The sequence below is a fragment of the Microcebus murinus genome, chromosome 2, assembly GCF_040939455.1.
Source record: "Microcebus murinus isolate Inina chromosome 2, M.murinus_Inina_mat1.0, whole genome shotgun sequence".
Classification (NCBI taxonomy): domain Eukaryota; kingdom Metazoa; phylum Chordata; class Mammalia; order Primates; family Cheirogaleidae; genus Microcebus; species Microcebus murinus.
In genome coordinates this window covers 58,543,239-58,567,038 of record NC_134105.1, presented here as the reverse complement: position 1 = coordinate 58,567,038, position 23,800 = coordinate 58,543,239, and the positions used below count along the sequence as shown (strand labels likewise).

General features: G+C 33.7%; 1 protein-coding gene across 1 annotated transcript in view; it reads left to right on the top strand.

The window, feature by feature from the left end:
* Window positions 1–23,800, top strand: part of LRRIQ3 (leucine rich repeats and IQ motif containing 3) — a 138,691-nt gene that overhangs the window by 53,969 nt on the left and 60,922 nt on the right. The window contains exon 7 of the mRNA XM_020282438.2: window positions 22,283–22,412. Within this exon, the coding sequence (XP_020138027.2) occupies window positions 22,283–22,412 (130 nt within the window). The remainder of the gene's footprint in view (window positions 1–22,282; window positions 22,413–23,800) is intronic.

The window sequence follows — 23,800 nt, the reverse complement described above, 5'->3', positions numbered from 1 at the left end:
TACAAAGGAAAAAATAAAAAATGAAATCTTATACCCATTCACCTAAGTTTTTCTAGGTAGTGAAATGTCACAGATGACCAAAAAATATAGAAAGGTTTCTAGAGTCTAGATAAAAAGAGCATAATAGAGGCTGTAGAAATCAGGAGTTATTAGGCCTTTTATAATTTAGTTTCAGTTCACTGTTTCAATGTTTTCTAGTCATTATTCTACTATAAACAGTATGTGACAACTACACATCATTAGCTTCTGTATTCATTCTAACCTGTTTGCCTAGTGTTTTCTATATGTAAATTAAGCATTATCTACTTTTCACACCTGCCTGACTCATGTTCCCAGGTTCTTCAAGATGCCTTCCAGTTAGTTCAACATTCTTAAAGCTTTTAGAGCTTTTGACATATCCCTCAAATTGGAACTTAAACATGTACTTTATCTTGGGATTAATAGGTAATGGTGTATTAATTAAAACAAAATAGGTTAAACTAAGACAGAATTTGGACTTGGCTACTAGGGCAGTACAGGAGATATGATGGTTATAGTGCTAGGAATTAGCAGAGAAGAGTCAGTTAAGTAGACAGAATCATATCCAGTGAGGTAGTGTTTACGTTTTATTCATTGTCCATGTGGCTAGCAACAGTTGATTGACTAGTAAGACAAGTTTACCAACATTGAAATTGGATCAGGTTAAGATAAATAGCTAGTATTAATGAAGTCTGTAATCAGGTATCAAAACCCAGATACTATGATAAAGGACTATTGAAGAAGAAAACTAAGACTAAAGACAGGATTGCTAGAATGGAGGGAATGGCCCAAGGCAGATGTCAAGTTTGAAGAAACTGGGAAACATTGCAAAGGGAGAAAGGGGTGATGAAGTCTCAGAATGAGATAAAAACCTAAATATCGGCAGTATTTGTTAGGCTATGAACAAAGGTAAATTAATAAAGCGTTCCAAGTATTAGTCTGGAGAGGCCAAGTGCTGTCCTGTCATAGGTCCTAGAATTGGAAAGAGAGTGGAATCTGCATGTTGACTTAGTAGCTCCAAAGGAGGGAGTGAATGGTTATAGAAACAGAGCATTATTTCTACCAGCAGCTTCTTTCTAAAGAAAACTATGGCTGCATATTGTGAGATACCAGTATTAGAATTAAGTTTTTTTAGAATTAACTGTATTTTATCTTAACTTCCATGAATCAATTGACCAATTATTGACAGCAAAATCTCTTCTTTAGCATAGATAGGCTCAACATATAAAACTATCACTATGTGTCCTCCTCCAATTCACCTCCATTCTAGAGCATTGCTGTCTTTCTACAATTATGTTCATCAAACAGTCTCCATCTCAAAGCAGGCACTGAGATGCCTTTGTTCATTCACCTTAATTAAGTTCTTCGCACTAAGACAAAAATCTCCCTCCTAGAACCTAATCTTTACTTCCATTTCTTTAAGAATATGATTATTTCTAGATTGTACCATTTTATCTGTTTCCCTCTTCACTTTACCCTGCAGCATTAATTAAAAAAATAAAGCCCCTGACATCCAGGACAAAAATGTGTTCTCTTTTAGTAAAATCCTCTCTTCGTCTTAGGGAAAATTAGTTTCTCTGATTTAATTGGAATATTATCATTCATGTTTATCTAGGGTATGTCTCTATTTAAATTTATTTGTACCCTGCCTCCTTTCATGGCTACTGTTCTATATGAATGTCCTTCTTCTAAGAATATAAGCCATTTTATGGCAGATTGTATTTTATTTGTTTTTGCCACCCTATACCTAGCACAGCGATAGCACATAGGAGGCACTCAAAAATATTTATTTAAAATACTATCTGTTGCATTTAAAATAAGTATAATCCAAACTATATTTACATGGAGTTATGACATAAAACTCACCTAGTCATTTTAGTATATTTTCTGAAAATATTAATTCACTGTGCTACTATAAATATAGTAGCTAACAGTCTCTCTTTATTATTGACATATGTGTATGTGGATGGGAAGAATAAAGGGAATCATTGAAAGGTGATAGATTAATATTATAAAATGTAAATAAAAGAATAAAACATAAAGCTATGTAAATGAAACTATTTTTTCTTGCGAGTTTTGTTTTACTAGAACTTAGAATACCCTTGAAAGACAGAGAAGGTAAAATGGTTACTACATGTTGTGTTCATTATAATAAAATGCATTATTCTGGAAATACTATAGGCTTGTAATATTAACAGACTGAAAATAATTCATATAGGTAAATTAATGAATAGTAGATCCTTAAGTGTCATTAAAGAAAATTAAAATATTTTGGTGGATAGCCTTAACTTTTCATAATAGGCTCCTTTTTTGCTAGCATTAGAGGTAAATACTTGGTATAGGGGCAATTAATCTGACTCAGTGTGCCAAGTCATTCTTACCTGCAAATCTTAGGATTCTGATATAATCTTGAAAATGCTGGTGCAGAAACACCAAGAGTTTTATAAAAGATCCACATTTTTTTGAAATTGGTAAACAGTCTTTATATGGAAAATAGTATGTATTCTCAACTACTAAATATTTATAGGAAATGCATATACTCATTTCACAAGAAAAATCTTAGTGGACAGTAGAGAGAAAAGAAAAGAATTGAAAAGCATGCCTTTCCTTTTGAATTTTAACCTTTGAGCTCATTGAAATGTGGAAATTCACATTTTTATGTTTCTTGCTATTATTTAGAAAGCTATAATTATTAGAACTCATGAGCACCTAAAAGCAAATCTTTAGCTCAGTGTGCTCAAGTAAAAATGAAATGTTTGCTGATTATTGTTAACTAATGGTACAACTCAAGAGTTTAACTGTATTTTTACATCTTTAAACTTTATTACTGTATTTTTCTTCAGGATAAAAAAAAATTATGGGTCAATTTTCACTGAAGTAGGCTGGATGTGTGTATTCACCTCTCATCAGTGTCAAAAGGAATTGTGCACATCATTCTCTCGACAACAGGATGAAAACCTGTCTCTGGACACTAGGGATTTCAGCTGTACACACAAGATAAGTGTAAAATTGAAAAAAGAAACACACTTATAAATAATTCACCCAAGCCAGCTTATTATAACAAATTGAAACTTGCATAAAAATGTTCATGAAATTATTTACTTCCTCACACAAGAAAGCTAATATTACCATTTTTAAATCAAATGAAACATACCATCATTAAAAATTGCTTTGCAGAGACTGCTAATGCAAAACTTTTTATGCTGTCCATCCTTTTATAATAAAAAATATAAAATCAATAAAAGGACCATTCTTTACTGCTTCCTTAAAATGAATTTTTATTTGTTCAAGGTAAGAGAAATTGGCTATTTCAATATTATCTAAGCCTTGAATGACAACGATTTGTGTTTTATGATTCATCTATACATTAACAGCACTGAATTTCTTCAAAACAATTTAGGTAGCTTGACTTGGAAGGGAAATATTAACTATTGAATTACACTGGTGCTCTCTGGTCTGCTTAAAATGGTTTTGGAGATAGTCCATCTAAGCTTGGGTTTTGCTGACAATATTCACCTAAAAAGCCTGGAGAAACTCATAGTAAATTACAGGCATATCTTTATATTTAAGTATTTTTAAGATAAAATATACAGGATGACAATGCTAACTTTAATTGCATAAGAACCTAAAATAGGCCTATTTGTAGCAATAGTTTTGGCAACTACAATTTTGAGTCATTTTATCCAGTCACAAGGATATTCAATTTGTGTAGAGAATTAGCTGTTGGGCAGAGGCTGAAATATCTCTATCAGAGCAGTAGGCTTGAGGTTATTAAGGAAGCTGTGCTGAATACAGTGTGAAGTTGGACAGATTGAAATTTGCATTGAGGTTGTAGATCTTGCAGGCTGTCTACCCTGGGTCAGTGATAGCACTTTATTGATACTCAAGATATATTAAAATATGGATGATATAGATATACATAGATATAGATATATAGATAGAGATATAGGTGGATAGACATGTATTATACATATGCTATATATACATAAATGTACACATATGCATATATATGTACATATATATATTCACTTATTATATAATCTAGCTTTTGATCAAAAGAGTCATGAAATTCCAGAGATAATATGTGGCTTTCAGGGAAAGAAACATAATTATACTGCATTTGAAATGGTCATTTAATGCCTTATTATTATGATAAAAGCTTATGTGAAGCAACATTTATAAATATTTTGAATTCCCAAAATGAACATATTATTCCCAGTAGCAGAGGCTAAAACCTCATTTTTAAAAAAATTTTATACAAGTAATTGTTATTGAACCAATTTGATCATTTATCAATATGCATTTATAAAGCATATTCAAGTAGATTGTAATATGCCTTATTTTAGAGACAAATTATGTTAATTTATTGAGATATTTCCATATGGAAATATAAACCCCTTCTCAGATTCCAACCCCAATTTAAAACATACACACTTTAAAATTCTAGATTTGCTTAAGGTGTTTAAGTTAAAGAAGAGCAACCTAATCATCATTAAAATGTTAGCAGACCCTGTCTGTTGCTCTTTTTTCCTCTTTTCATAAATATAGACATTATTCAAATATACCTAAAAATATACACTCTCGAGCTATGTATTTTATTGTTAAGGAAAAAAGGATTTCTCCCTGAACATTTTGTTTTATTGCCTCTCATTAAATTTTACATCATTTTATGGACTTGTCTTATTTAGAGATTGTTTAAGCAGTATTAACTCATATTACTCACATAGGATATATCTCTTTCATTTCTAATTATTGGACTTACTAATTGAAAATATTATTGTAACTAATTGAGCTAAAATATAAGGTTTAATAAAATGTAAGTTTTTATCAATAACATTTTTAGCATTCATCCTATGCTTTCTATTATCTTTCTCACTTTCAATGCTTTTCTCGTTTGTCATGTTTTCCACATTTATGTAGGGAGTTAATCATTAAATTATGAAATATTATGAAAAGAATATAAAATATGAAATATTATGAAAAGAATGTATTTTAAAGATTTACACATTACTTTGTACCTATGCTTATCATTGTGCCATGAATATAGTTGGCATTAAATACATATTTATTGAATAAACTAATCAAGTTCCTCATCCTTTTTTGTTATTTGTGAGTTGATACTATATCAGAGATCAAGAATCCAATCCAAATGTTGTGGGGATATTGAGATAAGTAAACCACAGCCCCAGACCTCAGAGAGAATAATTTCTACTAGGGGTGAGAAATGTAAATAACATATATAAGGTATTATATCATATAAAGGCTTTGAAAGTTCTAAACAAAATGATATTGATTCGGTAAGGGAAGAGCTATATTATGTTTAAAATGTGACCTTTAGGTAGAGAATTATTCTCAATCATTACTAATGGCTAGCTATTAGACAATGTAATCAATATACTAGAAAAAATGGGATTGTGAATAGAACTGCCTTGCCATATAAATAAAAATTCAAATATATTTTGGAAAGATTTTCAAAGAAATAGACTATATACTCTGCAATCTTCCCATGTCCTTTCCCTTATTTATTGTACCTAGTATCAATTATTACTACTTTCAAATTAGCATTGCTTTTTCTCATCCTGAAATTATAACCTACTCTAAAATCTAGTGGAAATTTACAGCATATATTTTTTACTGGGTTTTAAAACTGTTATTACTGAATATTCACTGTGGTAGCTTAGAGTAGACATATTTTTTACATATTGATACCTCTAATCTTGGTATTGATAGATCCTAGACCTTAAATATTTTTGAATTGAAGGATTATAAGCTTTCTATGATCCATTTTTCCAAGTGTTCTTAATCTAGATATTTGCAGCAAATTATAATATTAAGGCACTCTCATTTCTCTTGGCTATTTTTGGTATAGAAGAGAAATGTCACATTTCTTTGTATATCTACTATGTAACACCTGTGTTTATTTATCCAGGTCATCCTTTGTGAATTCTCTTTCCCCTATATCAAGTGTATTATCACTTCTAGCCCTTTTTATTGTGATAAAGTAAGATTAGATATCAAATACAAGGTAGTAGTAATTTTTCAAATAGCAGTTAACTTGCCAGTGACTTGCCAGTCACTTAAAGGGGAGTATCTTTAAAAGTAACTATTTCTTGTAAAACTTCATTTTAAACCATGTCCCTTTCTCCATGGTTTTCCCTGTTAACCAGCATTTATTCTTTGAAAGCAGAGTCCAAGTGCTACCTTATGGTTTACCCACTTTGGGGACAATCCTATTTATTTATCATACATGGATTACTATACATTATCCTCCACTAAGTTGAAGGCTTTGCTTACTAAGTTAATGAGAGACTACGCAGCCCAACACTAGAGCTAACAATTTTCGTTCAGACAAACAAGAGAAACTCTTTTTTTGTGTGTTTTTGAGTGTTATCTGGAAAACCTAAGACCTGGATGCTTAACGCTTTTAAAGAAAGTTGTCTTGACTGGAAAGAGGAAAGAACACAAAATGGGGTGAAATACCAAGGTGTTGGTGAGTCGTGATTCTAAAGAGGTTTTTTTAGATGATCCTTGAAACAAAGCCTACTTACAATGAACAAAATATAATGTTGACAAAGCAAATGCTTGTTCAGGTATAGAATGGCATAGACAATGTAAGAATAGGTGGTATAACAGTGAGTCTTTTCTAACAAGTTACTTTGATCAAAAACTTATAATTCCCTTTAAAGCAAAAAGCTCTGATTTGCATCATATGAAATATGAAAACAAAATCACAATTTTTTAGAACACTAACTATGCTAAGTTGGGAAACTCAAATCAGGAAAAGTTGAAAATGTACCTTGAGATTGAAATACAGAAGAGTTCAGCATAAAATATTTACTCTTGGCCTAGAAAAAAGATAGAATTGTTACCACTGCTACCCATTCCTCAATTTTTAAATGATAAAGCATCATCTGTCTTGGGAAAATAAATACCTAACACAATCATTCGTCTGGTTTTTTATAACCAGGTATTTATTTAGTTTGTCAACTACAGTGAGCTCCATAGCCCTTCAGTTAATCTATTCCAATTTTCAGTAATGCTTTAAGATATTTTTCTTATTATGATTGGATGAGATTTATTAATACAGGGATGTCTCCTCAACTTCTATACCTATTATAGATTATTTTTTCTTTGCTTTTCCTGTCTAAACCATCTAAGGAGAGCTCTTTCATTGCTATTTTGGTTATTTGGTTTTTTTGTGATGTAGAATCAATACAATGGTTAGATAGATGTGTTTGAGTAAAAGTATAATTATTCCTACCAGATGGTTATGTTTATGCTTTTTTGTGTGTATGACAAAATCAGAAATTGATAAAGTAGAAGACAAGCTAGAAAATTCAAGGAGTCTAAGTTGATGTACATGATAAAGAGTTTAGAAGGGGATGAGAGAGTTGTGAAGAGTTGCTAAGTGAAAAGCTTTGGAGTGAAGTATGAAAGAATTCAGGAGGAAAAGAAAGGAGTCTTGAAAGTGTTATTTAGATAAAGTCCTGTATAAAATACAAGGTATGAAATTATTTGTTCATCCATGCTTCTGTTTATTTTGCTTGTACCTTTGCTATTTGATCATATTGTTCCCATCTAAATAAGGATTTGTGATATTTTCTTTGGCTATTTTTTAATTAATTAAGGAAAGCATGCTTTTATTTTTTCAATTTTTTAAAAAATATTTTTTCGGGTTTTTTTTTTTTTAATAGAGAGGTGGTACAAGTACAGTTTTGTTACATGGATATATTACATAATAGTGAAGTCTGGGCTTTGAGTGTAGTCATCACCTGAGTAGTACACCTTGTACCTATCAAGTAAATTTTCACTCCTCAACCCACTCTGAACCTCTCACCCTTCTGAGTCTCCTCCAATGTCTATTATTCCATTCTATATTTTCATGCATATACATTCTTTAGTTTCCACTTACAAATGAGAACATGAGATATATGGCTTTATGTTTCTGAGTTGTTTCACATGAGATCATGGGCTCCTATTCCATCCATGTTGCTGAAAAAGACATGATTTCATTCTTTTTAATGGCTGAATAGTATTTCAGTGTGTGTGTGTGTGTGTGTGTGTGTGTGTGTGTGTGTGTGTGTGTATCTGTTGATGGACACTTAGGTTGATTGCCTATCTTTGCTAATGTGAATAGTGCTTTGATAAACATATTAGTGCAAGTATCATTTTGATGTAATGATTTGGTTTTTTTGTTTTATTTATTTTGTTTTTGCTTTAGGTAGATACCCAGTAGTGAGATTTCTGGATCAAAAGATAGTCCTATTTTTAGTTCTTTGAGAAATATCCATACTGTTTTCCAAAAAGGTTGTACTAATTTACATTCTCACCAGCAGTGTATAAGCATCACCTTTTCTTTACATCCTTAACAACATTTGTTATTTTTTGACATTTAACAGTAGCCATTCTGAATGGGGTAAGATGGTATCTAATGTGGTTCTAATTTTCATTTCTCTGATGATTAGTGATTTTGAGCATTTTTGCATAGGTTTGTGGCCATTTGTATGTCTTCTTTTAAAAAATGTCTGGTCATGTCCTTTGCCTATTTTTTAATGAATTATTTTTTTTTTCTTGTTGAGTTGTTTGAGATCTTTATAGATTTTCTATATAAATACTTTTCTGGATGAACAGTTTGTGAATATTTTCTCCCATTCTGTAGGATACCTATTTGCTCTGTTAATTATTTCTTTTGCTAGGCAGAAGCTTTTAAATTTAATTAAATTCAATTTATATATTTTTGGTTTTGTTGCATTTGCCTTTGGGTCTTAGTTATGAATTCTTTGCCTAGGCCAATGTCCAAAAGAGTTTTTCCTAGTTTTTTTTCAGAATTTTTATAATGTCAGGTGTTTCATTTAAGTGTTTAATCCATCTTGAGTTAATTTTTGTATATGGCATTAGGGTCTGGTTTTATTCTTCTGCATATATATATGGCTACCCAATTTCCCAAACATCATTTATTCAATAAGATATTCTTTTTCCAATGTATGTTTTTGTTGACTTTGTTGAAGATCAGTTGACCGTAGATATGTGACTGTATTTCTGGGTCATCTATTCTGTTCCATTGATCTATGTGTTTATTTTTATACCACAACCATGCTCTTTTGGTTACTATAGACTTATATAATGTAATTTGAAGTTAGGTAATGTGTACCTCCAGCTTTGTTTTTTTTTCCTTGGGATTGCTTTTTTTGTTTGTACTTTGTTTTTAGTTTCATATTAATGTTAGGATTGCTTTTTCTAACTCTGTGAAAAATTATGTTGGCATTTTTGATAGGAATTACATTGAATCTGTAGATTGCTTTGGGCAGTACAGTCATTTTAACAATATTAATTTTTCCAATCCATAAACATAGGATGTTTGCCCATTTGTTTGTGTTATCTACAATTTCTTTCATCAGTGTTTTGTAGTTTTCCTTGTAGAGGTCTTTCATTTTCTTGGTTAAATGTATTCCTGGGTACTTTTTTTGTAGGTAATATACACAAGATTGACGTCTTGATTTGGTTTTCAGCTTGATCATTATTGGTGTATAGAAATGCTACTGACTTTTTACATTGATTTGTATCCTGAAACTTTACTGAATTTGTTTATCAAATTCAAGCATTTTGGGGAGGAATCTTTACAAAGTTATTGGTATAACATCATGTCATCAATGAGCAGATGATTTGACTTCCCCTTTTCCAATTTGGATGCCCTTTATTCTTCTCTTGCCTGATTGTTCTAAGACTCTAATACTATGTTGAATAGGAGTGATGAAGGTAGGTATCTTTGCCTTGTTTCAATTCTTAGCATTAATGCTTTCAAATTTTCTCTATTCAATATGATCTTGGCTGTGGGTATATTATAGATGGCCTTTATTATTTTGAGGTATATTCCTTCTATGCCTAGTTTGTTGAGGTTTTTATTATGAAAGGATGCTAAATTTTCTTGAATAATTTTTCTGCATTTATTGAGATGATCATGTTTTTAATTCTGTTCATGTGGTGGATTACATTTATTGATTTGCACATGTTGAACCGTCCTTGCATTCCTGGAATAAAACCCATTTGATCATGGAGGATTATCTTTTTTATGTGTCATTGGATTCAGGTTGCTAGTGTTTTGTCTAGGATTTTTGCTTGTATGTTTATCAGGGCTATTGGTCTGTAGTGTTCTTTCCATGTTGCCTTTTTGCCTGACTTTATTATCAGGGTGATACTGGCTTCATAGAATGTGTTAGAAAGGAGTCCCTCTGTCAGGTCTGGTTTCTTGGCAAATTGTTATCCTGGTTCTTTGGCTCTTTTCTTGGAAAATTCACAAGCAGGGCTGGTGTGACAGAGTGACCACAGACAGGAAGCAATTCCACACAAACAGCTTTTATTGCAGAAAAGAAGGGAGCTATACAAAACAAGAGTACCTTCCAGAGAAGAATGGGTCAGTCTCCACTAGTGGAGAAAGATGTTAAGAACTCCCAGGTGGTTTCCTTTTATTGGCCTGGTCTGGAGGAGGGGTTAAAGGAGGTGTGGGATGTTACCAGATGATTGATATACGTGATTGACAGGTGTTATTATAACAAAGTTGCAGCTCCACAGGTGCGTATGCCTCAAAACCTTTCTGAAGCTGTTAGCTGTGTTTTCCTGTAGTCGCTTCCAACGCCACCCTCCATCATTTCTGCCCCTAAGAACCACTCTCTTGCCTGTATCTGCTACCTGCAGATTTGGTCCCTGCCTAACATTTCCTCCTTTATTTTTTGGAACAATTTCTGTAGGATTAGTACAAGCTTTTATTTGTAAGTCTGGTAGAATTTGGCTGTTAAGCTATCTAGGCCTGGGCTCTTTTTTTTGGAGATTTTTTATTACTGATTCAATCTTACTACTCCTTATTGGTCTGTTCATGATTTCTATTTCTTCGTGGGTCAATCTTGGCAGGTTGTCTGTTTTCAGGAATTAATCCATTTCCTCTAGTTTTTCTAGTATGTGGAGTATAGAGATACTTACAGTAGTCTCTGATGATCTTTTGTATTTTTGTGATATCAGTTGTAATGTCTTTTTTTCATTTGTGATTAAATTTCTTTTAATATTTTCTTGCTTGTTTAATCTAGATATCAGTCTACTAAATTATTTTATCTTTTCAAAGAACCAACTTTTTGTTTCATTGATCCTTTATATTTTTTAAAATTTCTCTTAATATTACTTATGGTTGTTGGAATCTCTGTAAGGAATGGAGCTTCATTTTATAGTATATTGAACCAAAGTTTCTAAACTTTCACCCATTCCTTCTGGTACTTCTCTTTGGTACTACTCATTCATCATTTAACTAATAATTATGTATCTGTTGGGTGCCAGAGAACATTCTCAGCACTAAGTAAATAAGACAAGCAAAGTTCTTGCCCCTGTATACTATATTATAGAAAAAAAATGAACTGCAATTCAAGTTAACAAACAAATAAAATTGTGAGAAACAGATACAACAAGTAGTGTGTTAAGATAGAGAATAATAGGGGGAGAACTACTTTTCATAAAATTGTCACAGAAGGTTTTTCTGAGGACATATTATTTAAAGTTAATATCTGAGGGAAAAGGAGGTGACCATGTAAAGTATGGGAAGGATAATGTTCCAGGCAGAGGGAAGAGCTTGCCAAAGGACCTGTGGCATGCAATAGTCTGTTCTGTGTGGAATATTCAAGGGAGTGAATGAAATCCAGTGCAACAGGAGTATAATAAACCAAGTCAAGAGTACCATGAGATGAATTTAGCTATGTGTTCAAGTGCCATATTTTGATGAGATTTTTTAGTTCATAGCAAGGACTTAACATCTTGAACAGACATCAGAGGACTTAATGCTAAAAAAAAGATCAAATTTATATTTGACAAATATAAATGTCTTATGAAAGCCAGTGTGAAGGCAGCAACCATTAGGAGGCATTTGTGGTTGACCAGAAAGAGATGACTGTAGCTTTAAACTAGAGAATTAACAGTGAAAATGGAGAGAAATGAAGATATTTGAAATATATTTTGGAGGTAGAATTGCCAAGATTTGATGATGATTTAGATATAAGCTTTCAGGAAAAGGGTTTAGAGATCAAATTCTAAGTTTTTTATGGTTTGAGTAAAAAAAAGGTATAATTTTTCAAGATGAAGAAGATGGACATTGAAGGAGGTAAGTAATCTGAATCTTTGTTAACCTTTTCTTTACACTGGACTTACACATGGCTTATTTATATAGGATTTATTTAATACTTTCATAGTAATTCAGTAGGTAGGCTTCTTTCTTTTCATGTTCCAGGTTATTTATAATCATCTGAAAATATGTTTCCCTAATCTGACATAGTTCCTCAGTTAAGTTTTTGATCAGAAGCAAATATGGTAACACTCATTTCCCTCATTCTAGATGAAATGCTTAACATACCTTAGGGTCACATCATCCAATGGACTACTAATTAAGTTACTCCATATTGATACTCCAGGTATCTCCATATTGTTTTCCACAGAGGTTGAACTAATTTGCAGTCCCACCATATTATTTAACTAAATATTTAACTAAAATATTTTAGTTTTTTATTATTTATGTTTTTAAATCACATCATGTATTACAGTCATTAAATATGTTTTTCCAACTACAATATTTATTTCTATATAACTAATCTATTTAATTTGACCCATTGCTACAGTCTGTTGACATTATTTTAGATTTCTCTTAGTAAATGATTTTAGTCTTTTAGCATCTCATCTGAAAATTTGATAGACATTTATATTTTGATGTAAATCATTCATATAAATTTTAACCAAAATAGAGCTGAAAACAGATCTATATATCATAACATTAGAGATCTCCTTTTAGGTTGGCATTATTTGATTAATCCTCACTCTTTTCCGTGTGGTCATTCTGCATCTCTCATTTCTATCTAATCATAGGGTCTTTTCATAAGTAATGAAAGATTTTATCAAGCATATTCCTGAATGCAAGTTTATCATACCAAGGATATTTGAAGTTGAATTAATTTGACCCTATTAAAAATGAAATGATATCTATTGTAATTAGTTTGTTGTCAATTTATACTGTTCCTTGATCATTTTTTCCTTTTCTAAATGCTACCAAACATCCTTAAAATATTTTGTACATTTATTATGGACCAGTGTTAAGTGAAAGATACCATAGTTAATATAATATACTTTCTGTTACTAAAAACAAGATCTTCATTAGATCATCTCCTGTCTTTTGGTAAGCTTTCCTTCATGATTGTGAAGATCAATCAAAAAGTATATATATACTTTTTTTTTTCTTCTTCCATTACATATAACAGAAAAGTCCATTTTCTTTTTTATATATTTTTTAGCAAATTATGGGGGTACAAGTGTTAAGGTTATATATATATTGCCATGCTCCCCTCCCCCCTCAAGTCACAGCTTCAAGCGTGTCCATCCCACAAACATTTCACATATTACTTGTTGGGTTTGTATGTACCCATCCCCCCTCCCACCTTCCTGACACCCGATAAATGTTATTCCTATATGTCCACTTAGGTGTTGATCTGTTAATACCAATTTGCTGGTGAGTACATGTGGTGCTTATTTTTCCATTCTTGAGATACTTCACTTAGTAGAATGGGTTCCAGCTCTACCCAGGAAAATACAAGAGGTGCTATATTGTTTCTTAAAGCTGAGTAGTACTCCATGGTATACATATACCACATTTTATTAATCCACTTATGTATTCATGGGCACTTGGGTTGTTTCCATAGTTTTGCAATTGTGAATTGTGCTGCTATAAACATTTGAGTGCAGGTGTCTTTTTCATAAAGTGACTTTTGATCTTTTGGGTAGATGCCTAGTATTGGAATTGCTGGAACAAATGGTAGATCTACTTGTATCACTTTCAGGTATCTCCATATTGTTTTCCACAGAGGTTGAACTAGTTTGCAGTCCCACCAGCAGTGTAGGCGTGTTCCTATCTCTTTGCATCCACCCCAGCATTTGTTGTTTGGGGACTTTTTGATAAAGACCATTCTCACTGGAATTAAGTAATATCTCATTGCAGTTTTGATTTGCATTTCCCTGATGATTAGAGATGTTGAGCATTTTTTCATGTTTGTTGGCCATTATTCTGTCTTCTTTTGAAAAGTTTCTGTTCATGTCCTTTGCCCATTTTTTGATGGAGTTGTTTGATTTTTTTCTGGGTGATTTTCCTCAGTTCTAAATAGATTTTGGTTATCAGTTCTGTATCGAATGTGTAGCTTACGAAAATTTTCTCCCATTCTGTGGGGTGTCTGTTTGCTCTCTTGACAGTTTCTTTGGCTGTGCAGAAGCTTTTTAATTTGATCAGGTCCTATTTGTTTATTTTTGTTGCTGCTGTGATTGCCTTTGGGGTCTTCTTCATAAATTCTTTGCCTAGGCCAATGTCTAGAAGAGTATTTCCAATGTTTTCCTCTAGAATTCTAATAGTTTCACACCTAAGGTTCAAGTCTGTTACCCAGGATGAGTTGATTTTTGTGAGAAGTGAAAGATTTGGGTCCTGTTTCAGTCTTCTCTATGTGGCTATCTAGTTTTCCCAGCACTATTTATTGAATAAGGATTCTTTCCCCGAGTATATGTTTTTGTCTGCTTTGTCCAAGATTAGTTGGCTATATGAAAATGGTTTTATATCTGGGTTCTCGGTTCTATTCCAGTGGCCAATGTCCCTGTTATTGTGCCAGTCACAAGCTGTTTTAATGACTATAGCCTTGTAGTATAGTTTGAAGTCTGGTAAATTGATACCTCCTATTTTGTTTTTATTGCCTAGGATTGATTTTGCTATACGGGGTCTTCTCTGGTTCCAGACAAAGCGTAAAATTTATTTTTTCTATATCTGTGAAAAAGGATGATGGTATTTTGATAGGGATTGCATTGACTCTGTAGGTCACTTGGAGTAGTATAGACATTTTAACAATGTTGATTCTGCCAATCCATGAGTATGGTATATTCTTCCATCTGTTTACGTCCTCTGCTATTCCTTCTTCAGTGTTTCATAGTTCTCCCTGTAGTGGTCTTTTACCTCCTTAGTTAAATATATTCCAAGGTACTTTATTTTCTTTGTTGCTATTTTGAAGGTAATTGAGTCTTTGATTTGGTTCACACTTTTACTGTTGTTGTCATATATGAATGCTTCTGATTTCTGTGTATTGATTTTGTATCCTGAGACTTTACCAAATTCATTTATCAATTCAAGGAATCTCTTGGTTGAATCCTTGGGGTTTTCTAGGTATAATATCATGTCATCAGCTAAGAGTGAGAGTTTGATTTCTTCTGCTCCCATTTGGATGCCCTTAATTCCTCTCTCTTGTCTGATTGCTGTAGCAAGGACTTCCAGCACTATGTTGAATAGAAGTGGAGATAGTGGGCAACCTTGTCTTGTTCCAGTTCTAAGTGGGAATGCTTTCAGTTTTTCCCCATTCAGTATGATATTTGCTGTGGGTTTGTCATATATGGCTTGTATCATTTTTATATAAGCCCCATATATGCCTATTTTGTTTAGCATTCTTATCATAAAAGGGTGTTGAATTTTGTCAAATGCTTTTTCTGCATCTATTGAGATAATCATATGGTCTTTGTTTTTGCTTCTGTTTATATGGTGAATTACATTTATAGATTTGCGTATGTTGAACCATCCCTGGATTCCTGGAATGAAGCCCACTTGGTGGTGATGGATTATTTTCTTGACAAGCACCTGGATCCGATTGGCTAGGATTTTGTTGAGAATTTTTGCATCTATATTCATAAAGGATATTGGTCTATAGTTTTCTTTTTGTTGCATCTTTTCCTGGTTTTGGTATCAGGGTTATGTTCACTTCATAAAATGTGTTGGGGAGTCTTCCATCCTTCTGGATGTTGTGGAATAATTTCTGCAGGATAGGCACAAGTTCTTCCTTGTAGGGTTGATAAAATTTGGGTGTGAAACCATCTGATCCAGGACTTTTCTTTTTAGGAAGGTTTTTTAATGCTGTTTCAATTTCAGTACTTGATATTGGTGTGTTCAGGAATTCTGGTTCTTCCTGGTTGAGCCTAGGGAGGCTGTGTGTTTCTAAGAAATTGTCCATTTCCTCCACATTTTCAAGTTTGTGTGCATAGAGGTTTTTGTAGTATTCATGAATTATATCTTGTATCTCTTTGGCATCTGTTGTAATTTCTCCTTTATTATTCCTGATCGAGTTTATTAGAGATTTTTCTTTTCTGCTTTTCGTTAGTCTAGCCAATGGTGTGTCAATTTTGTTTATGTTTTAAAGAACCAACTTTTTGTTTTGTTAATCTTCTGTATGGTTTCCCTGTTATCAATTTCATTAGTTCTGATTTGATCTTAATGATTTCATTTCTTCTGCTGGTTTTGGAGTTGGTCTGTTCTTCTTTTTCTAGCTCTCTGAGATGATTCATTAGGTTGTCTATTTGTGATCTTTTAGACTTTTGGATATAGGCATTTATGAAAATAAACTTTCCTCTCAGGACTGCTTTAACTGTGTCCCACAGGTTTTGAAAACTTGCGTCTCCTTTGTCATTTAGTTCAAAGAATCTTTTGATTTCCATCTTGATTTTCTCATTTTTGAAGTGATCATTCAGCAGAAGGTTGTTCAGTTTCCATGACTTTGTGTAGAAATGAGAGTTCCTGTTAGGGTTGATTTCTACTTTTATTCCATTATGGTCTGGAAAGATACATGGTATAATTTCTATTTTTTAAATTGTTTGAGACATGCTTTGTGTCCTAGGATATGGTCAATCTTAGGGAATGACCCATGAGCTGATGAAAAGAACATATATTCAATGGTTTTGGGGTAGAATGTCCTGTAAATGTCAGTCAGGCCCATTTGTTCTAGAGTTCCACTTAAGTCTATTATTTCTTTGTTGATTTTCTGTTTGGAGGATCTGTCCCGTGCTGTCAGTGGGGTGTTAAAGTCTCTGACTATTATGGTGTTCTTATTTATCCATTTGTTTAGGTCAAGTAGAGTTTGCTTTATGAATCTGGGTACACCAAGGTTTGGTGCATATATAATTAGAATTGTTATGTCTTCTTGTTGAACTGTACTCTTCACCATTATATAGTGACCTTCTTTGTCTTTTATTACTTTTGTTTATTTAAAAACTAAGTTATCTGTAATCAGCACCTTCATGCCAGCTTTCTTTTGGCTTCTGTTTGCTTGAAATATTGTTCTCCACCCCTTTACCTTTAGTCCAAACGCATCCTTGCAGGTTAGATGTGTTTCCTGAAGGCAGCAGACACTTGGCTTGTATTTTTTTATCCATTTGGCCAGCCTATGTCTCTTGAGTGGGGAGTTCAAGCTATTCACATATTGAGATAACTGATAGGTGGGGCAGATTTCTGTTCATTATGTTGGGTTGAACTTTGTTGCTTTGTTTTCTCTCTTGAGCCATTGTGGTTTCTGGGCTTTGATCTTTAGCTTTTGAGTAGCTTTACATTCGTGAGTGTTTATTGTGCTGATTTGTGGGTAACACTGTTTTGAGTACTTCTTGAAGGGCTGGTCTTGTCTTGATGAATTCCCTCAGTCTTTGCTTATCTGAGAATGTCTTGGTTTCTCCTTCGTATGCAAAACTTTGTTTTGCAGGGAATAAGATTCTTGTCTGGGCATTGTTCTGTTTCAGAAGAGTGAGAATGGGGCCAGTCTCTCCTTGCTTGTAAAATCTCAGTAGAGAAGTCTGGTGTTATTCAGATTGGCTCTCCTTTGTATGTAACTTGCTTCTTTCACCTTATAGCTTGTAGAAAGGCCTCTTTAGTTGATATTTTGGTCAGTCTGATGACTACATGTCATGATATCTTCCTGTTTGCATTGAATCTCCCAGGGGTCCTCTGAGCTTCTTGAACTTGTATTTCAAGATTTTTACCAAGGCCTGGGAAATTTTCCTTTGTTATACCTTTGAATAGCTTACCCAACCCTGAGTGTTTTCTTCTTCCCATTTGGGTAACCCTATAACCCTCACATTAGGTTTCTTCACATAATCCCACATCTGTTGTAGGCTCTGCTCTTTTCTCTTGTTTCTCTGCTCTATCTCTGTGACTGATTTATTTAATTGAAAGTGTTATGTTCAATCTCTGAGATTCTTTCTTCTGTATGATCTACCCTGTTGTTGAGGCTTTCCACTGTGTTTGCAGTTCCTTGAATTGATTCTTCATTTCCAGGAGTTTGGTTAGACTTTTCTTCATTGTTTCAATATCTTTAGTGCATTTTTGTTCCATGTCCTGGAATCTTTTTGCATTTTCTTTGTGTTGATCATCCAGTTTTTCTTACAACTCACTGAATTTTCTTAGGATCACAGGCGAAATTCTTCTTTTGTCATTTTAGTGGTCTGGTTTTGGTTGGTGTCCACTTCTACGGGGCTGGTGTTCTTCTTTGGGGGTGTGCTTTTCACCACCTGGGCTGTGCGCACAGCCCCACCTTGGGAGGAGGGTTGCCCTCAAGGACCCTGATCTGCCCTTAAAGTCACACACAGCTCAGTAGGCTGTTCATGAATAAATCTTCTGTGCCCTGGGCAATGCGAGACCTGGGTGCATGGGATCTGGTCCATAGGTCTGACCTCTCTGGGCCTGTGAATTCAATCCCTGACCCCACCAGGGAGAGGAGTGCCAGTCCCACTCCACCCATGGGAGCCCAAGCTGGGTTGCTGTCTCTCAGCCTCAGGGTCTGCCCCGTTCTTCTGGAATCACCAGGCCAGTAGTACCTGGGAGAGCTGGTGGGTAGGAAGCTCAAAGTCTGAGTACCTCTCAGTCAGCTGAGGGGCCCCAAAAGGGAAGGTCCCGATCTCTGGCAATGCCTCCGGCTGTTGGCTATATTGTCTCTCTCTGCAGTCACGGTTAGGGTGTGTGTGTGTGGGGGAGAATGGATCAATATGGCGCCTGCCGCAGCTCAGGTCTGTGCACACAGAGTGCCCCAAGGGAACTGGGAGCCTGGTGCTGCAACCGCTGCAGGCTTACCACTCACTGGTGGTGGCCGTCTCTGGCCTGGTGTCCTCAGGTCTCTCCACCCACTGGGGAGCCCACCAGCAGTCCGAGATTCAAGAGAGGGGAGAGTAACTGTTGCACCTACCCTTGCTGCTGGTCTCCAGTCTACTCGGGAGGTCTTCACTTCCAGTTCTCCTCCACAACCTTCTCCTGTGGAATCTCCTATAGTCTCTGGTACCCCTCCTTCTGAGCCTCAGCCGATGTATGCTCGTCTGCCTGCTTCTTTCCTCTAATTGCTTCTAGAAACTGTCTTTTTTGCAGAGACATTCTGGCAGCGTTTCTCATCTGCCATCTTGTTCCGCCCCCCCAAGCCCATTTTCTTTACACTAACAATTTGTGTAAGCCTCAGTTCATTTTGAGCTTTAGACTTTCTAATCATCTTCCTATATATTTGTTCCACTGTCACTTATGTACCCTTTGTCATGTATTTTTCTTTTATAAAAGCAAGGAAAAATTATTTTAAATGATGACACACAATTACAGGTAGATACATGAGAAAGAATAAATGGAAGAGCTAAAGAAACTTCTGAAAGGAACTAACTATCTACTTAATTTCTGACCTTTTAAATTTCATGATTCTTTCAATTAACTTTATTTGTGATAGAAAATGGGTACATCAGGTTTGACACATGGACATACATGTTTGGTTTTCTTATTCAGGTGCATGTAAAGGAATAAGTACTAGTTAAAATAGGATCATTGAACTTATACTGATTATCATAGGTAGCATAAAAGTGTGATATATAGAAGAAGAAATGGCCCATTTTTATGGCTCACATGAAATTTGAAGTGATTTTTAACATGTGACAAATTACATTGTTAGCTCTTTGCACTCGGATGTCAAGTGTGACTCAACACGGTTAGCATCATTATCAGTTCACTCCATGAAAAATTATTGAGATCAAAATTACTCTTTGAATGTATCAATAATTTGAAATATAAAAACATCCAAATAAATAAGTTTGCATGCAAAGAAACTCCAGTTTTTGTAAAATCTGAGGTATTTAAAAAATTAAATCCCGAGTAGAATAAAGGAATTGACAAAAAAGCAAGCGAGTGCAAAGGGTTAGGAGAGAGAGAGAGACAGAAGTTAGCAAAACAGAGCACAATTCTTATTAGTAGGAAGATAAAACAATGATGATGTAACTTGAAAAGGAATTACAGAAGCATCTGAAGTTAAAAAAGCATTTGGGGTTGATTGTTACATATTTGATTATAAAATACTATTCTAAATTATTTTTGTTATACTTGCTTAATAGAAAGAATTGGGGCTAAATGAAAATAGAGACATTGCTTAAAATTATATTTTGATAATAGGCTTTGATATTATGAACTATTAAATTATAATTATTATTGGAAACCTTAAGGAAAATTTCTAAATACTAATATAAAGAGAATATATGAACTCAAAAATACCTACTTATTTGTATTTCTACCAAAATGTAGTGATTTTGTCATGTAAAGACTGAAAGGAAATTGTCTGGTGTAGGAGTTAATGAGTGAAGGAACTTTCAGTAAAGAATAAAAACTGAGATTCATTCTAGGACCTACTACCTGTAATGAGCATTAAAAAATCTTTGCACTATTGTCACTACATAGAGACAGTTTGGTTTTTAAAAGTAAATCAGAAAACATTGCATATAAAATTTAAAAGTTAGAAACTTTAGGATATTTAATTAAGTACATCTGTATTGTATGGTATAGGAATTTTGGCCAAATATTGTATATACAGGAGACTAGGACACATAGCCCAGTGTCTTTTCTAAATTATCGAATAAAGGCTGTTTAAATAAGTAGACAGGTCAGAATAGTAGGGGAAATGTGAGGATGAATTCTCTATTCCAAAAATTCTATCAGCTATGATATGTTGTAGAGTTTATCTGACTTTCCTCTCCATGGATGAAGGTGGTGCCATTCACCAAAACTAGGAATAAGTACTAATAGATTTAGAGGAGAAAATATGACTTTAATTTTCTTGATTGCTAGATGTCTGTGAGATTTTCCAGGGTGAAAGAGCACAGCGTGGTTGTTATGATTATTAAATGAGTTAATATCTGTAATGAGTTTAAAATATGGCAAATGATAAGTACTATCTAAGTGCATCATAAGCAAATTTACAAATCCAAGCATCTCAGAAAGAAGATCTATCTGAACATAAATATTTGTGAGTCTTAAGAATTTAGATCAGCATTTCTCACCAAGAAGAGTAATATCCTGGGAAAAGTTTTCAATATACAAACATATATCCCCCTCTAAGGTTCTGAAGTTTTCCCTGTGCCAGAGACTATCTGTTGCCTACCAATATCTATCCTTTTCTTCTTTCTTGGTAATAGGCACACAATTTTATCCAAGGCAGCAACATACTTAGAAAAAGGCCACATTCCCTTCCCTCCCTTTTGTACCTGTGGATGGCCAATGGAATATAAACAGAAGTTATTTGAAGAACCTTTTGGAAAGCTCCTTAAGACACATGGTTTTTGCCCTTTTTTCATTTCCTCTTTCTTCCTGATTCTATGTTTGGAGCTGCAGTGCCTATCTTGACTCATGAGAAAACTTTTAGGATAGAACTTATGTAGATGCAGTAAGAGAGATGATAAAGAAATTTTGAAAGAGCCTGGTCCCTGATGACCTGGTGATACCTATATAACAGTCCTGGATGAACTGTGAGGAGAAAAACAGATAACACAGTATTATTAAAATATCCTAACCAGTTGATGAACATTATACAGTTTATATTTGATAGTGCTCCCATTCTCCATGAAGTTCCTCTTCAATATTCTACTATAATGTTATTCCTCCCACACATATATGATCCATTTGTCCTTTTAAGATCTTTGATAATTCTGGTTCCATTTCTCCCTCCTTTTCTTCCTATGTTGCTGCCCCTCGTTTTTCCTTCTATTATTGCCTTTTAGTGTTCTGTGAAATAATTTTCTCTCTTTCTTACTCAGAGTCTTCCTTTAGGCTCTCTGGGCAACACTATCCTGCTTCTTTTTATTCCTTGTTTCTCCTCCTCTGTTGTTCCTTTTGTCATGGCACGCTCCTGGCAGGACCACTTGTCCCTCAATCTTCCTTACCATATTGTCCAAGGTACATCATTAACTGTTAATAGAAGGACAATTTATGAAAATTATACACAATGACAGTGGAGCTCTTTTTTTTTTACTTAACTCTTCTTACCTCACAGGTTTTTTGTTGTTTTATAAATGAAAAATCAGTCATGAAAATATATAATACATATGAGAGCTCTTTGAAAACTAAAACACATGAAATACTATCATTGTCATTGCTTTTATTTTGTCTTCACAGAATATATATTCTCCTGTTGATTTAAAAATTTCTAGTGAACACAGAAAATATGTATCTTCTATTTTAAATGAATTAAAAACAAAAGATATTGACAGGAAATCCAAAAAATCAAGCCATCTCATTCAAAAAGGTTAGTTATATGGATTTTTAATTGTATTTAATAAACATTTTGATGAAGACTAAATAATATTATTAGAAATTGGGTGTATTGATTTTGAATTATAAATACAAGAATTTATGGAATATATGTTGAGACTTCTAGATAAAATACTTATATGTCAGTCAGTATTTTCTGAATATACATATTCAGAAGGTGGTTTCATGGATATCATGAACTTGATTTTGGGTAGAAATTGTGAATTAGGAGAAATTGGTGTTAGCAAGAATCATTGAACTGATAGCTTTGTTACTGTATGGCTATGCCACCATTGTATCTCCTTCAGGAAATATCAAGTATCAGATTAATTATTATAAATTATTTAAATTAAAAAATAATATTAAATTTCCTTCAGCAGTTTCTTTTTCTACCAGGTATTCTGTAGTTTCACAGTGATTTGTCTCAGTTTTTATTTTTTTGGTTTATTTTCACTTTATTTAATTTATAGTGCCTTTTCAATCTGAAAATTTATGTCTCACAATTCTACACATTTTTCTTATTTTTGTGTCGAGTATACAGAACATAAGATTTATCATTTTAACCATTTTTAACTGCACAGCTCTGTGGTAATAAGTCCATTCATATTACGATACAACTATCCCAAACATCTGTCTCCGGAACTTTTTCATCCTCCCTAACTAAAACTGTACTCATTAAACACTAGCTCCCAATTCTCTCCTAACCCCTGCCCCTGGCAACCACCATTCTACCTTTTTGTCTCTCTATGTTGATTACTTGAGGTATCTCATGTAAGTGGGATCATGCAATATTTGTCCTTGTGTGACTGACTTATTTCATTTAGAATAATGCCTTCAAGGTTCATGTATGCTGTATCATGTGTCAGCATTTTCTTCCTTTTTAAGGCTGATATTATATTGTGTGTATATAACACATTTTTCTTATCCATTTATTCATCAGTGATACTTGGGTTGCTTCTACACTATAGCGATTGTGAACAATGATGCTATTAATGTGGGTATACAATTGAGACCATTCTATCAATTGTTTGGAGTATATCTAGAGATAGAATTTCCAGATCATATGGTAATTCTACTTTTATTTTTTTGAGGAACAGCCATACTATTTTCCAAAGCATATGTGTTACTTTACATTCCCATCAACATTGCACAAGTGTTCCAATTATTCTACATTCTAGTCAACACTTGGTATTTCCTGTTTGTTTGTGTGTTTACTTAAATTATAGCCATCCTACTGAGTGTGAGATGGTATTTCATTGTAGTTTTAATTCGCATTTCTGTAATGATTGATAGTGTTGGTCATCTTCATCTTTTCACTTGCTTACTTGGCTATTTGGGTATGTTATTTGGAGAAATGTCTATTCAAGTCCTTTGCCAATTTCT